Genomic DNA, 17106 nt, shown 5'->3' with positions numbered 1-17106 from the left:
ACAGTTGATTAAGTCGTCGGCACAATGAGCGAATGCAAGTCTCAAATCAACGGAAGAATGCATAAAAAGGTAAAACTCACAAATCCTCGCTATGGTAAAACCCAAGGTGGGGAAAAACCCATAGTCTAAGGAGAAAGGTGAGAAGTTGCATTAAGTCAAAACTATACATCTTTTGGACGTAAGGAGAAGAGCTCACAAGGGTATGATCAGCCCATGATGGGTGTCTCGTTAAAACCTAGTTAGGTAGTAAAAGCCTAGTGGGAAAAATGCTCCTAATCGTAGGGAAAAAGAGTACATTAAGATCAAGTAAATATACTTCTGGATACTCCCCCTGAGTTTGACATAACTTCCAAATGAGAACTACAAGTATTGCATATGATAGTTAGGCATACCAATTCCTCGGACAAGCTTTTGGAAGGTTGACTTCAACAATGACGTCGTGTAGAGGTCGACAAGGTTGTCTGGGATTGGCTTGCATGACTTCAATCTCCTGATGCTTTGCTGATGTAGATGTGGACGCAATATGTCATGGTGTTGATTTCGTTAATGTATCATGGCTTGGTCGGGTTGATACATGCGGCAGAGTCTTCATGGATCGTTGTTGGGACTTAACGATGGATGAAAACATAACAAGTACTTCAAATATGCTCAACAAGAACTCCTAACCATGTCTCCCTTGTGGCGTAGTGAAGTGAGGTGAGTCTTAGAACATTTCAAAGATTTTGCAACTAAGGTCATATCGTGGACCTCTAAGATATTGCGATATCTCTAACGGTAAAGACATAACCATTCGGGGATTTTGCCTTGTGCGGGTTTGATAAGTAACCCGCGTCAGCATAACAAACAAGGCAAGCATCATTTCGAGGAACATGGGGGTTGGATCCGCTTGAGATGCGTTGGGATTGCCCATGTAGTACCTTCAGGGTACGTCTTTAATACCAATTCAGTGGTTGCGTGTCGGCGCAGTGCTACATCTTTACCAAGATCAACAGTGAAAGAGATATCTTGTCTAAATACAATGAGCTAAGTACAAGGAAGCGTAAAGTTGAACTTAGATATGGAATTTCGGATTCCAAAACATCTTCAAATGTCTCATTTGCATATAACGTATGAATGATCAAAGGTATACTTAAAAGTGACACATTCGAGGTGTAGTTCAACTGGTAGACCAAAATATCGTCAGAACAATGCTTCAATTTCAGGTCAAGGCATAAACGAGTTTCCCAAGATCCTTCATCTCAAATTCCATCTTCAGGTGCGAGGCAGTTTTCTCAAGCTCTTCCGAAGTCTTAGTGAGATTCGTGTCAACGGCATAAACTGTAACTCTAGCAATTTGGAATAAGACTTCATAGTTTAACACGCAAAGGCATAATTCATATCCGTGACTAATCAAATAATCACTTAGACAGGTATACCACATCCGTCGGATTGTAAGTGAACGCCTCAAAGCGAGTTAAGAGGGTGTTCCGTGGTTTTGGAACTATTTGAACCAATCCATGTAATTCTTCAGGAACTTACATGTAAATCTCCATATCTATATCCACATGGAGAAAACACTAACCACATTTCATAATGTTGCTATCAATCACGGAACGTTTTGAGAGAAACCTTGCGCCGTAAGGCTTGCATCATATCGCACTATTTCTTTCATCTCATAACGCTTCCTTTCCCACTTGTAACATAATAGGGTTACCTTGGGCAGTGTAGGAACGACATGTCCAATACACATTTTGGTAAGGAATTTGACCTGGATTGTAACTTTAGTTGTCCAATCAATTCTACGTTGTCACTTAATCAACGGAACACGGTTCGATATCGTCGCTTTTCATTTATGTCGGTAGCTACCATATAAGTGAAAACATCATCGATGATATTCTCATTTCAATTCCATTTAGCTCATCCAAACTAGTATATTGGACCAAGAACTTTAAGTCTCGAGAGCAATTCGGATTAATCTCATAAGATGGAAATGATTTCAACGAGATTTCGACAGTGGTTCTAACAGAACATCACAAATGTAGGATCACCTTTGGGTGTTGTATAATTAGTACTTGTCCAGTCGGACTGCACTTAGGCTATTTATGCTCTGATTGTGTATTTCACACTTAATCTCGCACTAGCACCTTATTTTAGCTAGTACTTTTGGTAGTTTGGATTTTATTCACTCGTATTTCTCCATATCATTATTGCTTCCGCACTGTGCACATGGTTACGTCACTCTCACGTGACGGCTAGCACGCTCTGATTTAGGTCGGGGTGTGTCACTTTACCTCTTTTGTTGCTACTTTGGTGGACCGTTGGTGTCTCTACCTTGTGTTGTTCTGGTTAGAGGTGGAATTTATTGCCAAATTACCATGCCAACCTAATTGTCAATTGTACCATATCAATTTTTTGCCAAACTTTTTGTGCTAATTGGTAAGGGCACAGTATTATAGTGAACCGAAAATTTTTAGTACGGTATTGGTATTCGATACTATTATCGATGGTATTACCGTACTGTATCAAAAAATATAAATATATGTTATAATATATATATATATATATATATATAATTCTATAATATTTCAATAATGTTTAGAAAAAAATCTTTCATTGCCTCTCATATTACTTCGACACTGTCACTTTCTACATGGATTGATGTTGGTGTGCTTGCAAGTAGGGGTGGTTTTGGTACATTACCGTACCAAAATCTCTGTACCAATTAACATACCAAATATTTGGTACGGCAAAATCTATTACCATTACCATACCAAACTTTTAGTATATCAAATAGTTTGGTTGGTATGGTATACCAATGGTAATTGCCACTTTGTTTTACGCCACTTAGTTTACCCAAAATCTAATATTTTTTAATTAATGTAGAAGTGTAAAAAATATAGAAAAAATATATAAACGCTCGTAATGACAAGCTTTAACTTTCGTGAAGAGCTTAACTTTGAAATTCGCCATTATAATCATATAAATCATAGATCAAAATTTAACCGTTGATTGTTGTTTACATTTACGCTTCATTTTTCTCATCAAATTTTGTTTTTTTCGGATTTTCTTTTTTGAAAACATGATCTATTAGAGGATGCATGAAGATGAACGGTTTGGATCGTTGATATTATGTTCAGAGTTTTACGGTTAGTGAAAATATTGCTTGATGTTTATAAAGTTTCTACAAACTATATGACATCAACTCATATTTCAGTTAACCATAAATATCGAAATGTGATATCAAAGATCTGAACGTTCATCTTCTTACATCCGCCAGATGATCATGGTTTCAAGAAAGAAAATTAAAAAAATGAAATTCAGTAAGAAGAATAAAGCGTAAATGACAATCGACGGTTAAATATAAATTTAAGGTTTAAGGATTATAGTGTTGGATTTTGAAGCTGACCTCTTCATGAAAGTTGTAAAGCTTGTCACTATGAGTGATTGTGTGTATATATATATATATTTTTTTTTTTTTACATTTTTCACACTTCTACAATAATTATTATTAATTTTATTAATTTTGCCCTCAAATAATTATATGAATAAATACATAATATAATATTAATAATATTGGTAGGTACGGTATACCACCAATACTGGTTTTGGGTACCAATACTGTACCATTACCAATTGGTACAAATTTTTGGTAATAATTTGGTATGGTATGATTGGTAGGGCGGTTGGTACGGTAATTTGGTAAAAATTTCCACCCCTACTTGCGAGTGCTTGTTGCTTGTGGTTTCTTAATGCAGAGATTCTATTTAGGGCTCGTTTACGTAACTGTAATCAAAATAGGAGGAATTAGATTATGGAGGAATTGAATTGAAGAGGAATTGAAACGAAGAGGAATCAGAATCGGATTCATGTTGAAGCTGTTTACTTAAATGTTTAGGAATCGAAATAGAAATGAAACTGAGTTCATAGAAGTTGTTTACTAATTCAACTAAATCGGAATAAGACTTAACGTGATTACTAAAATACCCTTTTTTGTTTTATTTTATTGTATGTATTTATTTTTAAAAACGTTTTAACTATTTATTTTTACTTATTTAGTTAAATTAAAGAATTAAATATCCACAATTGTGTAAAAACCAAATAAAGAACCCAGTCGCATTCATCTTCCCTCCCCGCAAAAGAAAAAACCCAGCCGCATTCATCTTCCTTCCCCGCAGAAGGAAAAACCCAAAAACATGAGGAATTTGGCCCTAGACCTCGAGGTCACGATCGTCAAAGCGATGTTGCAGGAGGATGAGTCGGCGAGCGAGAAGCACATCCGTGAGATATTGATGTTGGCGTTATCGTCCGGAGCTACGCCCACGCGTGTGTGTTGGCGATGTCGAAGAGGCTGGACCATCGCCTCCTGAACGACGACGATTCGGTGTTCGGGGACAAGATCTCGCTTGCGACCCGCAGATCTCCTGAACTTATCAAATTTCCGATTCCCTCGCCCTACCAGATTCCAAGCTTGTGAGATTAATTTGTTAGATTAAACGGCCTATTGATAGGAAGGCATAATAGGAAGAGCAAATGGATTCCTAATTCCCTCATCCTTTCGGAATTCAATTACCACATTGATGTAGGGAGTCCAATTCCTCTCATTCCAGGAATTGAATTCCACTTTTTTGTGTGGGTCCCACGCACTGTTGATTACTCACAATTTTAGTGAACACATGTATGATCTGTAATCGGAATCGAACTCCTTACTTTCATTTCGATTCCGGGTTAGTAAGCACGCCCTTAGGTTTTTCAATTTAGGCAACAAGATTACGAGATAAAGCCATAAAAATAGAAAAAACATACGTTTGAGCTTTGAATTAAAAAAAGTCAAATTTTGATCCATAAAGTAGCCCAAAATAAAGTGATAATTATAATTATCATGCCACGTGAACTAAACTGTTTGGCATATCGAAATTCGACATACCAAAAATTTGGTATGGTAATTATTAAAGAGTTTGTCATACCAAAAGTTTAGTGTGGTAATTGGCATGTGAATTTTGGTACGTACCAAACCTACCCCTAATTCTGGTGGCCGCTGCTTGTTTGGGATTTGGATCCCATCTAGATCCAAATTGTGGGATTCTAGGATCCGTTTATCGTACATTGTGAAGGTAGAAATCATTTTGAATTTTTTTATTGAAAATTAAACACAAATAGTACCTAACGAAACTGACCGTACGATGTACGATGAACGATTATGATGTGAGGATTCCTAGGAGGCCCACAAAGAGGATCCGGAGAGGATTCTCATCCGTTTGTTAGTATAGTCTTTTCTGTGCAATAAAAATCCTTAGTAATTTACACAGAGGAAGATTCTCTCCCCCTTCTAATCTCTCTTCCTTTCCCTTCCTACTTGAACGGTTAACGATTAGGTTACGTCGAAGAAGGGGAAGAAGGAGATGAGAAAAGGAGGGGAAAGAATTCTACATCTTAATTTCAAACAAGTTTCGAAACAAACCCAATACATTTCAAAAGATTTTCCCCGTTTTCCCAAAAGACCCAACTTCAACCTGCAATGCAATGTGGGCAAAGGGATTATTCACCTTCGAACTTTCAAAAGGCAGCCTCTGCCCTTCACTCAGGCACTTTCATGCGATCTCCAAACTCTACAGTTCAAAATCCTGCACTTCATCCTCCAATTTCGTGATGGGTGAAAACCCAACTGCCATTGCCGCTGCTCTTTCCCTCTCTGACAATTTGAAGTCAGCTTCTCTTGGTACCCAAATCCACTCCCGTGTCATCAAGTTGGGATTCACTAATGACGGTTTTGTATTCAATAATTTGATCAAAATGTACTCAAAATGTGGGATTATGGGTGATGCGTTCAAACTGTTTGGTGAAATGCCTGAGAGAAACCTCGTCACTTGGACTTTGATGATTTCGGCTGCCGTCCAAGACGGTCAGTTTGAATTGGGCTTGGAGTTTTATTTGGAACTGGTAAGAAGTGGGTTGAGGCCGAATGAATTCACTGTTGGTAGTGTTCTCAAGGGGTGTGCAGCGTGTGCTAGTATCGAAGCATATGAATTCGGCATGAGTGTTCATTGTTTTGCATTGAAAACTGGGATCGAACAGAACTGCTATGTGGGTGGTTCTGTTTTGAACATGTATGCTAAGTTGGAGGATGTCGAATCGGCGAAGGGAGTGTTTGAGTCTATAAGCAATCTTGATACTGCCGGTTGGAATGCTATGATTGGAGGTTACAGGCAATGTGGCTATGGATTTGAAGCATTGAAAGTTGTATGTTTGATGGTATGCAAAGGTATAAGCATGGACCAGTTCACCTTTGTTAATGCTCTAAAGGGTTGCTCTGTTGTCGGAAATTTGGATTTTGGGAAGCAACTTCACGGATTGATCATCCAAAGTGAGCTGAAATTAAGTACTTCAGTCATGAATGCTCTTATGGATATGTACTCTAGAAATGGTAGGATGGATTTGGCTTTGCACGTTTTCAATAGGATACAAACGAAAGATGTCATATCGTGGAACACCGCATTTGGGGTCTTCTTTGAAGGCAAGAATGCAAGAGAAATTGCAAACTTAGTCCATGAGTTCATGCTAGAAAACATGAAGCCAAACCATATTACGTTCTCAGTCTTGTTTAGGCAATGCGGTGAGCTACTTGATCTTAACCTTGGGCGTCAGTTTTTCTGCCTTGCATTACAATATGGGTTCTGGAATGAACCTAATGTCAGAAGCTCAATAATCAGTATGTTTTCTAGATGTGGCGCTATGGACATGGCACACTTGTTTTTTGATGGCATACTTTACAAAAACATAACTTATTGGAATGAGTTGATTTCTGGGTATAATTCAAACTATTGTTATTCAGAAGCCATGCAGATCTTTTGTAATTTATGGGACTTGGGAGTTGAAGCGAGTGAAGTCACATTCTCCATCATACTGGAAGCTTGCTATAATGATGAACACCAATATATGACTAGACAAATTCATGGTGCAGTTGTCAAGTTGGGCATCTCCTTCCACGGATATGTTTGTAGCTCATTAATTAAGTGCTATGTTAGATTTGGACTACTGGATGATTCCTTTGAGTTTCTTAAAGGGTTTGAGAGACTAGATTTGGTATCTTGGGGAACTATGATATCTGCTCTGGTGCATCAGGGACATTTTTTTGAAGCTATAAAGAATTTCAACTCTCTGAGAGAAGTTGGTGGGAAGCCTGATGAATTTATATTGGGAAGCATTCTAAATAGTTGTGCCGATATTGCAAGCTATCAGTTAGTTAAATCTGTCCATTCCATTGTCATCAAAATGGGATTCCACATGCAAGTCTTTGTTGTTAGTGCAGTTATAGATGCGTATGCAAAATGCGGGGATATTGGAAATTCAAGGATGACCTTTATCCAGTCACTTGGATCTGATGACGTGGTTATATATAATGCTATGATCATGGCTTGCGCTCATCATGGTCTGGCCGAGGAAGCGATGGATATCTTTGAGAAAATTCGGTTGGCAAATCTAAAGCCCAGCCAAGCCACATTTGTGTCTGCTATAGCAGCTTGTAGTCATGTGGGTTGGGTTGATCAAGGTTGTTCTTTGTTTGAGTTAATGAACTCCGATTACAAGATGGAACCAGTATCTCAGGATGTTTATGGTTGCATGGTTGATCTGCTTTCACGACACGGATACCTTGAAGATGCTAGACAAATGATTGAAGTGATGCCTTATACTCCTTGGCCTGCTATATTGAGATCCTTGCTTAGTGGTTGTAGGATACATGGGAACAGAGAGTTGGGAGAATGGACTGCTAAGAAGTTAGTTCAGTTGGTTCCAGAAAATGATGTACCTTATGTACTGTTGTCGAAGGTGTACTCTGAAGGAGGTAGTTGGGAAGGTGCTACAAAGATAAGGAGGGAAATGATAGAAAGAGGTGTGCCAAAAAATAAAGGATATAGTTGGATCGAGGTATAGGAAGAGTTTCCCCTCTGTTGATGAACAGCTTTCAATTGTTTGCCTCAGTAAGAAAATCAATTTGAGAGAAATGTAGAACCAGGTAAGGTCAAATCAGAATGGGGTTCCTCTCTTTATGCATCTGGTGGTGCAGACGAGAGTTCAAGCAGAACTTGCCCATTCGATAAGAAGACAAGTCTCTGGACAGGGTCTTCATCCCAGTTAATGTCAAAGAACTCAAAGAGTAGTAGCATATGGAAACAATCAATCAACCGATACATGTAGCGGGGACAGGAGAGAAACCAACATTGTGCACCTGCAAATCCTTGTACTCCCAGCCAACTGTTATTGATGCAATCAGTCAGGTTACCTAATCAATGTTCACAATATCGTTAAACTTGGCAACTCGTGAAAATGCTCTATGCAATGAAGTTCTGCATGAACGTGATCAAGGTATGCATGTGATTGTGGCTTTTAATATGAGAAAGTTATGTCTTTTCTTTTATAAAATCTGGAATAATTACAGCATATGCAGCCAATATTAATTCAGGGAGGTTATATAATTTGCAGACTAAGGAAGAAGGCTTGAGAAGTGAGGATAGACTGGAAGAGATGAAGACATGGTATGGCTCACTTTTTCTTTTCCTTTCTTCCAAACAGAGTAAAGAACTACTAAACTGGTAAGCGGTGAGTTAAGCAGTTTGTGTGATCTAATAACTTGTGTAGTTTGTGCCGTTGACATTAGGTTTAAAACTCTCCCATAGGGCGAAAGCACCAACACCAAGAAAGTGATCTCTCCAGCAGGTTTAGTATCAGCCTTAGAATTGGCCATACTCCATTCAGCAGCACAGCGGTTGTGATTAAACTGCCTGGATCAGGAGGGGGTTGACTGATATGTGAAAGCAAATGAGCTAATATGTACTATTATGTGAAACCAAGTAGCTGTAATACTTGGATGAGAAGCCAACTTGTGTCATTTTTGTGGGGGAGTGCTTTCTGCACTTTCACGATATGAGATTCATACTCTCACTAGTTGGTTACCATTGCTGCCACCTTAATTTGGCCTAAATTGTACTCTTCGCAACAAGTTGAGTCGTGCTACTCTCGTACATCGAAATCAGAAGAAATCACCCATAACTCGTCAGGGACTCGTGATTCAGCCGCCGATTTAACACGATCCACATATGATTGTTTATGGTGAAACAAACTAGGAGCAGAAAATTGGTGGTTAGGGGCACTTACTGGAGGGTACGAACCATTCCTCCAATGTAAATTTGGACTATTTCTAGTTGCTGGATTGTATGTCTCCAAAAAGCAGGATACTGCTTCTAATAGCTTCCAATGGCAGCACACTATTCTTCATAAACTCGTTTCATTTCCTGCTGCATTTGACAATTTTGTTCTTATTCTGTAGGAAACGTCATGTCTTACATTAATCATTTGATGTCTCTAGTTTGCTCTTATCTGTAAGGCGCGTCATGCTTTATATTAACCATGGTTATACGTGTATATGTAATTACCATAAACGATAATATGCATTGTATGTGTTTTACCATAGATGCTTAACCGTAGTTCGTGGTTACCATAATGGATTATCCATGGGGTACGAGTGCAGAAATGCTAATAAGTAGTATATTCTTCCACCAGTGGACTGTGTTGAGTAGTGAATTTCGTGCAAATTGAGTTATTTGAGAGTTGGTGTCTCAACACCCAAGTGTGAAAGCAACAAAAAGGACTTGCGAGTCCGATCAACTTGGCTTTTGATCCACTGATATCAGCCTTTTACAATCTCATTTTTGTTACTGAAGAGTCGAGGGCATCGTCGCAGCAGCTGATCAGGATCAACATCTACTCTTCCAAAACTGATCGGTCTTGGAGAGCAGTGCTGGTCATTCTGCCTTACAATGTAGGCTTCGAAAATGGGGCTCACAACAATGGTGCTATTTATTGGTACCATCGGCAGAATAACTCATTGTATTCTTTATTGGGGCTTCGTACCTATGATGACAAAATATCAAGAAAGCTACTCTGACGAAATTATATCAACCTAACAATTTATTCAATTCACTAAAAGCATGAATGTTGAAACAAAACTATAGGAAAAAAAGATTGAACTTATGAATCATAAAAAGAAATTCCATTGAACATAGGGGCGGACCCATTAAGGAGGAAGGGGGTTAGTTGACTCTCCGAACTCTAGCGTACACCCATGGATAATTTGGATGCTGCTCCTTTGAAGGTTAGAGCTGTCTTTCATACATGCACTCTGATTGCTAGATAAAATAGCTCTATCGGATTTTGATGATCAAAAGCTAATTTGTTTTTCCTAAGTTTTGTCTGAATGAATTTTTCACTTGTCAACTCTAGGCACTTCAAGATCAACTTGGGAATTATATTTTGACATGCATTCAAGTAGTGAATTTTTTCAATTAAAAAGAATTGGTAGTCTTGCAAAAGCGGAGACGTGGAGGAATAGAGTATATAATCACATGTATTGCTAATTACATTTACTTTGATTCTATCGATTGCTACTACTTCAGTTGTGAGAGCCTTTTCCTCTATGAATATTGTGAAAATATTGCGTAACTAAATGAGAGATCAATGATTGAGTTATAACATATGGATTTATATTGAGAGCAATGCTTTTTCTTTCATTGATAATAAAGCTATAATGCAGCGTTTTTAAAATATGAAAATGTGTCGTGGACAATTATAACTTGTATCGTTTTTTTTTTTTTTTTTTTTTTTTTTAACATACGATATTATCTACACTAAGGGAAATGGGTGAACTTAGCCTCACAATGGGCTAGTAATAATGTTGTTCAAATTTGTTATTGGTGAGAATCGAACATAAGACCTCTCACTTACAAGTAAAGAAGAATATCACCAAAACCGTAGTACTAAGTGACATAACTTGTATTGTTATTTGTTAAAGGATAAATTTTGTTAGATTAGTCACCGACGATTTCAAACCCACACCATTATGTAAGAACTCAATACATTTTCACCACTGTATAAAGGACCACTTGCATTGGGTGAAGATGTTTACTAAAAATCATGTGTTAATACCAACTTCCAATTGAAGCAAAGTAAAGATCCGCTGTGTGTGTACGTGACACGAGGTTAACTTATGTAACGGATCATACATCTTGTGATCTACCGAAAAATGAAGAAAGAGAAACGTAACACCTGACGTAATACTCCATACATGTCACGTGGCAGCACCACACAAATCGCGGTGTCCATCACACCTTCTTCTTCCTCAATCCTGTTCCGACTCTGACCCTTCTCCTCTTTTGACCATTACCAAAACTCCAAAGCTTCCATCTTTTGAATTGTCACAAAACCGAAACCCAAAATTCAGCTAAAATCCCAAATTCGAATTCCAAACAAACCCTAACCCAGTTTTCACAGCTTAATCCAATCAGCCATGGCGTACGTCGATCACGCGTTTTCCATTACAGACGAGGACATGATGATGGAGGACTCTTATACAGTCAGCAACAAGCCTCCCATCAAAGAGATCGCCCTCGCCCTCGCCCTTCTCGTCACCGGCACTCTGGGCCTTGTAATCGGCATCCTCATGGCCTACAACCATGTCGGCGGCGACAAAGCCCACGGTAATCTACCCCACAAACCCTAACCGTAAAACCCCTTTTATTCAATTTTCAATTTTTTTCTTAATTTGTGGTGGGTTTTTTTTTCCAATAATTTCAGGGTTATTTTTTGCGATACTTGGTGGGATCTTGTTTCTTCCGGGCTTCTATTACACGCGGATTGCTTACTATGCGTATAAAGGGTACAAGGGCTTCTCCTTCTCCAACATTCCACCTGTGTAGCAGCAGCATTCCATTACTCCATTTCTTCTGCGTCCAACTTCACATGTACAGATCCCTGCTTAATTTTTAGTGTTTTTGTTGTAATGGGTTTTGTTTATTTTTCTTATTTTTTTAAATGTGCTTGTTATATATACTGATTGTTCGTACTAGAGGAAGAGTTTGTTTTTTAAGCGTGGATTAATAGTGAACGTCTACTCATTATCCTGTTACATGAGCTGTGTAGGGGAAATACTCAGTACATACATTATGAGTAAATAAAAAGAGCTGTGTTTTTTCCCCCTTTATAATTTAGCTCAGGCCGAATGTGCCAAATGTTCTTTTCCCATTCCCACCTATCTATTTATTTTAAACTGCATTGTGCAATTTCTTTGCTTGGATGATGTGAACAAAGGCAAAGCTAAATGCCAAAGCATTGGTCTTCAGGAGCCGAGAAATTATTTTATTTGTGTTTCCTTTGTGGTTTTTAGGTTTGGGTTTTATGTTTATCGAGTTAATGTAGCATTGTGGAGGGAACTTGGAAATTGGACTTCCGTCCATATTTGATCTCTTATTCCTATTTGGTTGAATGAACCTTATGGGAACATTCTTATTGTCAGATAAATGTTTGCTGAACCGATGTGTGTTTCTGTAAAACCTGTGTTCGTGGTAAACTTGTTCAGTTTGCTGTTTTCTTCCCTAGCTCATTATTGATGAAAGTCTTAACTCTTAACCTCTGGATGGTTATTTTCTCAATACATAATTAACTAGTTTGATTGAAGCTTAGACGTGGTGTAGCTTGAAGAACATTTAGAAAACATTATTTCTATTGGCATTATAGGATTCAATGCTGACCTTACTAAGGCTTTGTTGTTGTTGTGGTACGAACTTTTCTTTTGCAATTATCATACATATGAATAGAAAGAACGAGCTTTTTTTGTTGAAACTAGAATGCGTATGAAACAAAATAGGTCTAAAATAGAGGGAACAAACTTGTGAAAGAAATGAAGGTTGGGTAATCAATGTAAGTTCTTATTGTGTGAAGTTTCCGTGTGCAGAGATATTACTGTTGAGTGAATACTTGCATATTATTATAAACTTAACACACTATGTAATCGTTGATGCTGCTGCTTCTGAGAGAATGGATGTGTCTTTTGTGTTTGTGTGCATATAGATGTGGCCCAATTGTCTTTAGCTATGAGATCACTGCAGATTACAGAGCAAAAGTTTATAGGTTATCCACTCCAGAAGTTCCATTCCTCAGTAGGGTCAAATTGCTATGTCATTATCGTGGGTTTGGTTTAAATTTTTACCATGTCATGATCCAGAACAAGAATAGAGAAGAGTGGGGGCGGATGGAGAAAAGGAAACATTCAGAGAGCAATTTCTGAGCAGTTTCATGAGTGGTTCTGTATGCGTAGCATCTTGTTAGGTTCAAACAACAGGTTTACAGATATTCCTCTTGGAGTAGCGATGCATCAAACCTAGCCAAGTTCAAAATTCTAAGTCTTTCCTGTCTACACACGGTCTGCAAGTTCATTATCTTTGAGTCTCGCTACGTTACAATATTAATGTATTTGGTGTCATAAATGAATCTTTAGAATTCCTAAGTATATTGATGTGGATCTTTCCAGATTCATGTGCCAATTACCTATAAGAAGGGCTACTTTGTTTTTCTTTTAAGATCATTGTTAGTGCAAGAAATTTTTATTTCTTGCTTGTTTGTGAGGCACGAACCTTGGAGTGATTCCAAGGCGCCTTCGGTGTGATGCCGGAATTTTTCTATTTCCACTGTTGGAGTGACTCTGATACACCTTTGGTGTGATGCCAAAGACGGGAAGTCAGTCCGGATATCTTCTGTATTCCTATCCCTTCTTATTGTCCTTCATCAAACGTGTTGTGTCCTCGTGTTATATTGATTGGCCATGTTGCTTGTAATGTTTAAGCTTTTCGTGGACACAGTCCCAATATTAGTTCCCAATATTTATTTGCGTAATTCATCGCATCAAATTTTCTTCTCCTTTCTTGCTCGATTTCAACACGAGTGATTTGGAATGCAAAGTAGTTCTACCAACTTGTTTGGTGGCACCAAAATGATGGATGAGCAATAAGAAAAGCGGATGGTGAAAAAAGAAAAAAAGGTGAAACTGTGCAGTTAGTTACGAAGATAATGTCGTAACTCATATGTCAAGATGCTTGAAAAGCCCCTATTTTGGAGGCACTGAAGTTCTCATCATGTTTGCTTCATGAAAAAGAATGTCAAGTTTGCGGATTGCTTTGAGTAGATGAACAATGTTCCTTTGAGCTGCATTGTAGGTAGATTTTGGATCTCTTTACATGATTATCAAATGTGTGATTGTTGGAATTGTTTGACATGAATATCCAATTTCTAGTAAAAGCACTTGTGTTTAGAAACTCTTTCAGTAAAAGCACTTCCATTAGAAGCACATTGAGGTGCTTTCTGAAAAGATATTTGAAATACTTCTTGCAAAAATCACACAAATGGTGTTCCTTTTAGAAAGCACTTCACGTGCTTTTTTGACCCCATTAAAAGCACTTTTTTAGAAGCACATTAAGTGTTTCTTGGAAAAGCACTTAAAGTACTTCTTGAAAAATTTACACAGATGGTGTTTCTTTTAGAAAGTATTTCAAATGTTTTTTTGAACCCCAAAAGTACTTCTAATTTTTTTTTTTCTTTTTATCCAACACAGAAGCGCTTGTGGTGATTTGAAATCCAAACATGAATAGGAATAGGAAGATGATATCCATGTAGAGAGTTAATTTCTTCGAAGGATTAAAGTATGTTGAAAAGATGTGTGTGTGACGTGTGGAGTTTACACATATATTTATGGGAACCGGACCCCCTCATGAGCTTAGGAGGTTAAGCCTCTCGAACAAAGGATTCGGACCGTTGAAATTTGATCTAACGGTTACAAACAGAAATTCTTCTAAAAGTTATAATAATTATAACCGTTGGATCAAATTTCAACGGTCCGTTTGATTTGCTCAAGAGGGGATCCGATTCCATATTTATGCACCAGTTAGTGAATCCTCCACTAATATTGCCAGTGGGATTGGTGTTCGGAGTCAGACGAATGAGGTCTCATATTATTGCAAATAGTTTCAATGAACCATTTAGAAATCTATTGGCTCACTTCCAAATCAATCATTTGGTTTCAAATTGACAATAGCAATTATGTGCAACTTGTAACCTCTACGCTCTGGCCGAGGTTGAGCAAGAAAGCAACATTTGACGAGGACTTACGTTTTTTTATTAGGACCGGATTAACATACGTTTTATATTTTTTTTAAGAAAAAGAGAGACAACTGGTAGCAAGTCAATGTTATCCATTATTTTTGGAAGCTGGAAAGACTTACAAAGGTATTTCAGCCTTCATTTAACCACAGATTAGCATGCGTTTTATTCACTTAATTTAAAATGTGTTACAAGGATAATTGGGTCTCTTAAATAAATCTTTCGATCATGATATCCACAATATAAACAACCTAATCATGTCAAACATGACGTGGCTTCTATTCTATCTTATTATCTTGATTCTTGACCTTAATGATTGAATTAGGGATTAAGATAGACTAATCACCACGCAACACTAGTAGTGGAGGTTTGAAAGTTTGGGGTTTGCAGAACAAATAAAGCAAGCAATAGACAATTATAGGTGATGAAGGATTTGGCAATTTGAACTATACATAAGGGGTTCAATCGTCATCGACATACTAGCGCAAGTTTAACTTTAGGGCTGCGCATCAAACTTACAAAACCGATCAATTCGAACCATATTGGTCGGTTTGGTTTGATTTTGACCAAGAAAAAGGTCAAACAATTTAAAATCAAATTGAACCGATTTACTTTTGGATTGGTTCAGGTTGATGCTTTTGAAACTGATCAAAATCAAACCGAACCGACCATGTATATTTTAATTATTAATATATTTATTTTACATATGAACTTATTATAGGTTATCTAGAGGTATTACCCTACACATATTATAAGTCTTAACACATTATTAGTTGTAATCACTATAAACAATTAGGAGATTTATATGTATCTTGTGCTTATATGAGGTTGTAATTAATAAATCGTTTACTAGTACGAGATTTTATTTAATTGAAATTTAGTTCTATTTGACTTGTAGAGTTCAATACTGGCCAATGTAACTAAAACAATGCAATCACAATAAATTGGAGATAAAAAAAAAAAGGCGACCAAACACTAATGATGCTTCTCTTTCCAAACCAATATATGAATGAGTGAGTAGTTAACCGTGCACTCAAAGTTCGTTAACCAAATATCATCTAACGAAAGCTCTTAAGAACTATTAAAAAGAAGCGTTTCTTTTTTCCGGTTGTGTGTGAAAAAAACCACTAACACATAGAATTTGGTCTCCAACTTATAACTACTTTACCCTGCTTTATTTAATGAAAACGTACGGTGAGGTTATGAAAAATCCAACGGAAGAGTGTCCCCAAAACAAGAAGTTTTTTTTGTGCTGAAATTTAAGCTCAAAACCTTGGAAATTAGAACTTGCCTCAAATATAGAGAAATAATAATCTAACGTCAATTTTAGTATCTTACACACCCTTATTTAATTATTATCGTTGATTCTGTTTGATTTATTCAATCTGATACCACAAATAAAAAGAAGTATGTGAGAAGTAAAAAACAGTGTGTAAAAACCACTTCCCTGATGTATGCAAGTAGAAACGTCATTGCTTTATTTTTATTTTTTTCCTATTATTTCTTACTGTAGTTTTTATCAATCTTAGAGAAAAAAGAATATTTTAGGTTTTATAAACAAAGGAATAAAATTCTATCTTTTATTTTATAGGCCTATCCGATAAGTCCATATGGAAACAGCTTTGCATGAAAGCAACGTTTGACTGGTGACGACCGTTGTTTGGCGAAATTGATATTGATGTTACATAACCTACCCTCCTTGGGTGGAGAGATTTTTCAATACGACCGGTACATGAGGTGGTACACTACATGTCATTATATAAATGGTGGACAGGTGGTACACCACATGTTATTATATAAATAGTGGAATATATGTGTTAAAAAGTTAATAACTTAAAAAGTAAAATTTTTTATTATTTGTATAAAAACATATGATATATCATTCGTGTTCTGATCATAATAAAAAATTTCTTGGCTGGCTGCCTCCTGCCTGGCTGAGGCATGACGATTGAGGAGGAGGAGCCATACATACTCTTCCATCTACAATTCAAATAATGGTGCGTCATGTTTTAAGACTTCCATACACAAAGTTGGAGAAAAGCCCGCCAGCTTGGTGACTACTTACTAATAACCAATTATCTTGACTATTATCTTCAACACCTTAACTAATCTACAAGAACTACTTCAACGCAACTTATTCATAAAAGG

At 37.2% G+C, this 17106-nt stretch overlaps 2 protein-coding genes across 5 annotated transcripts; both read left to right on the top strand.

Moving 5' to 3' along the window:
• Positions 1 to 5309: 5309 nt before the first annotated feature.
• LOC103937792 (pentatricopeptide repeat-containing protein At3g09040, mitochondrial-like) lies at positions 5310 to 9443 on the top strand. Of its 4 annotated transcripts, none has more exons than XM_048567759.1 (3): positions 5310 to 8340; positions 8458 to 8510; positions 8633 to 9443. In XM_048567759.1, the coding sequence occupies exon 1, from the start codon at positions 5500 to 5502 to the stop codon at positions 7906 to 7908; it is 2409 nt and encodes an 802-aa protein (XP_048423716.1). In that variant the 5' UTR covers positions 5310 to 5499; the 3' UTR covers positions 7909 to 8340; positions 8458 to 8510; positions 8633 to 9443. The 4 variants fall into 4 exon arrangements, with proteins under 4 accessions (XP_048423716.1, XP_048423715.1, XP_009346026.3 ...); XM_048567758.1 differs by having other exon boundaries at positions 8614 to 9443; XM_009347751.3 differs by having other exon boundaries at positions 8458 to 8567; positions 8652 to 9443.
• Positions 9444 to 11154: 1711 nt separating this feature from the next.
• On the top strand, positions 11155 to 12010 carry LOC103937793 (transmembrane protein 230). Its single transcript, XM_009347754.3, has 2 exons — positions 11155 to 11507; positions 11605 to 12010. The coding sequence occupies exons 1-2, from the start codon at positions 11318 to 11320 to the stop codon at positions 11724 to 11726; spliced, it is 312 nt and encodes a 103-aa protein (XP_009346029.1). The 5' UTR covers positions 11155 to 11317; the 3' UTR covers positions 11727 to 12010.
• The last annotated feature ends 5096 nt before the right edge of the window (positions 12011 to 17106 follow it).

Source organism: the organism of the source record quoted next, unplaced genomic scaffold (assembly GCF_019419815.1).
Source record: "Pyrus x bretschneideri cultivar Hongxiangsu unplaced genomic scaffold, Pyrus_bretschneideri_v1 Contig46, whole genome shotgun sequence".
Taxonomy (NCBI): Eukaryota; Viridiplantae; Streptophyta; class Magnoliopsida; order Rosales; family Rosaceae; genus Pyrus; species Pyrus x bretschneideri.
This window is presented reverse-complemented; position numbering and strand designations above follow the sequence as displayed.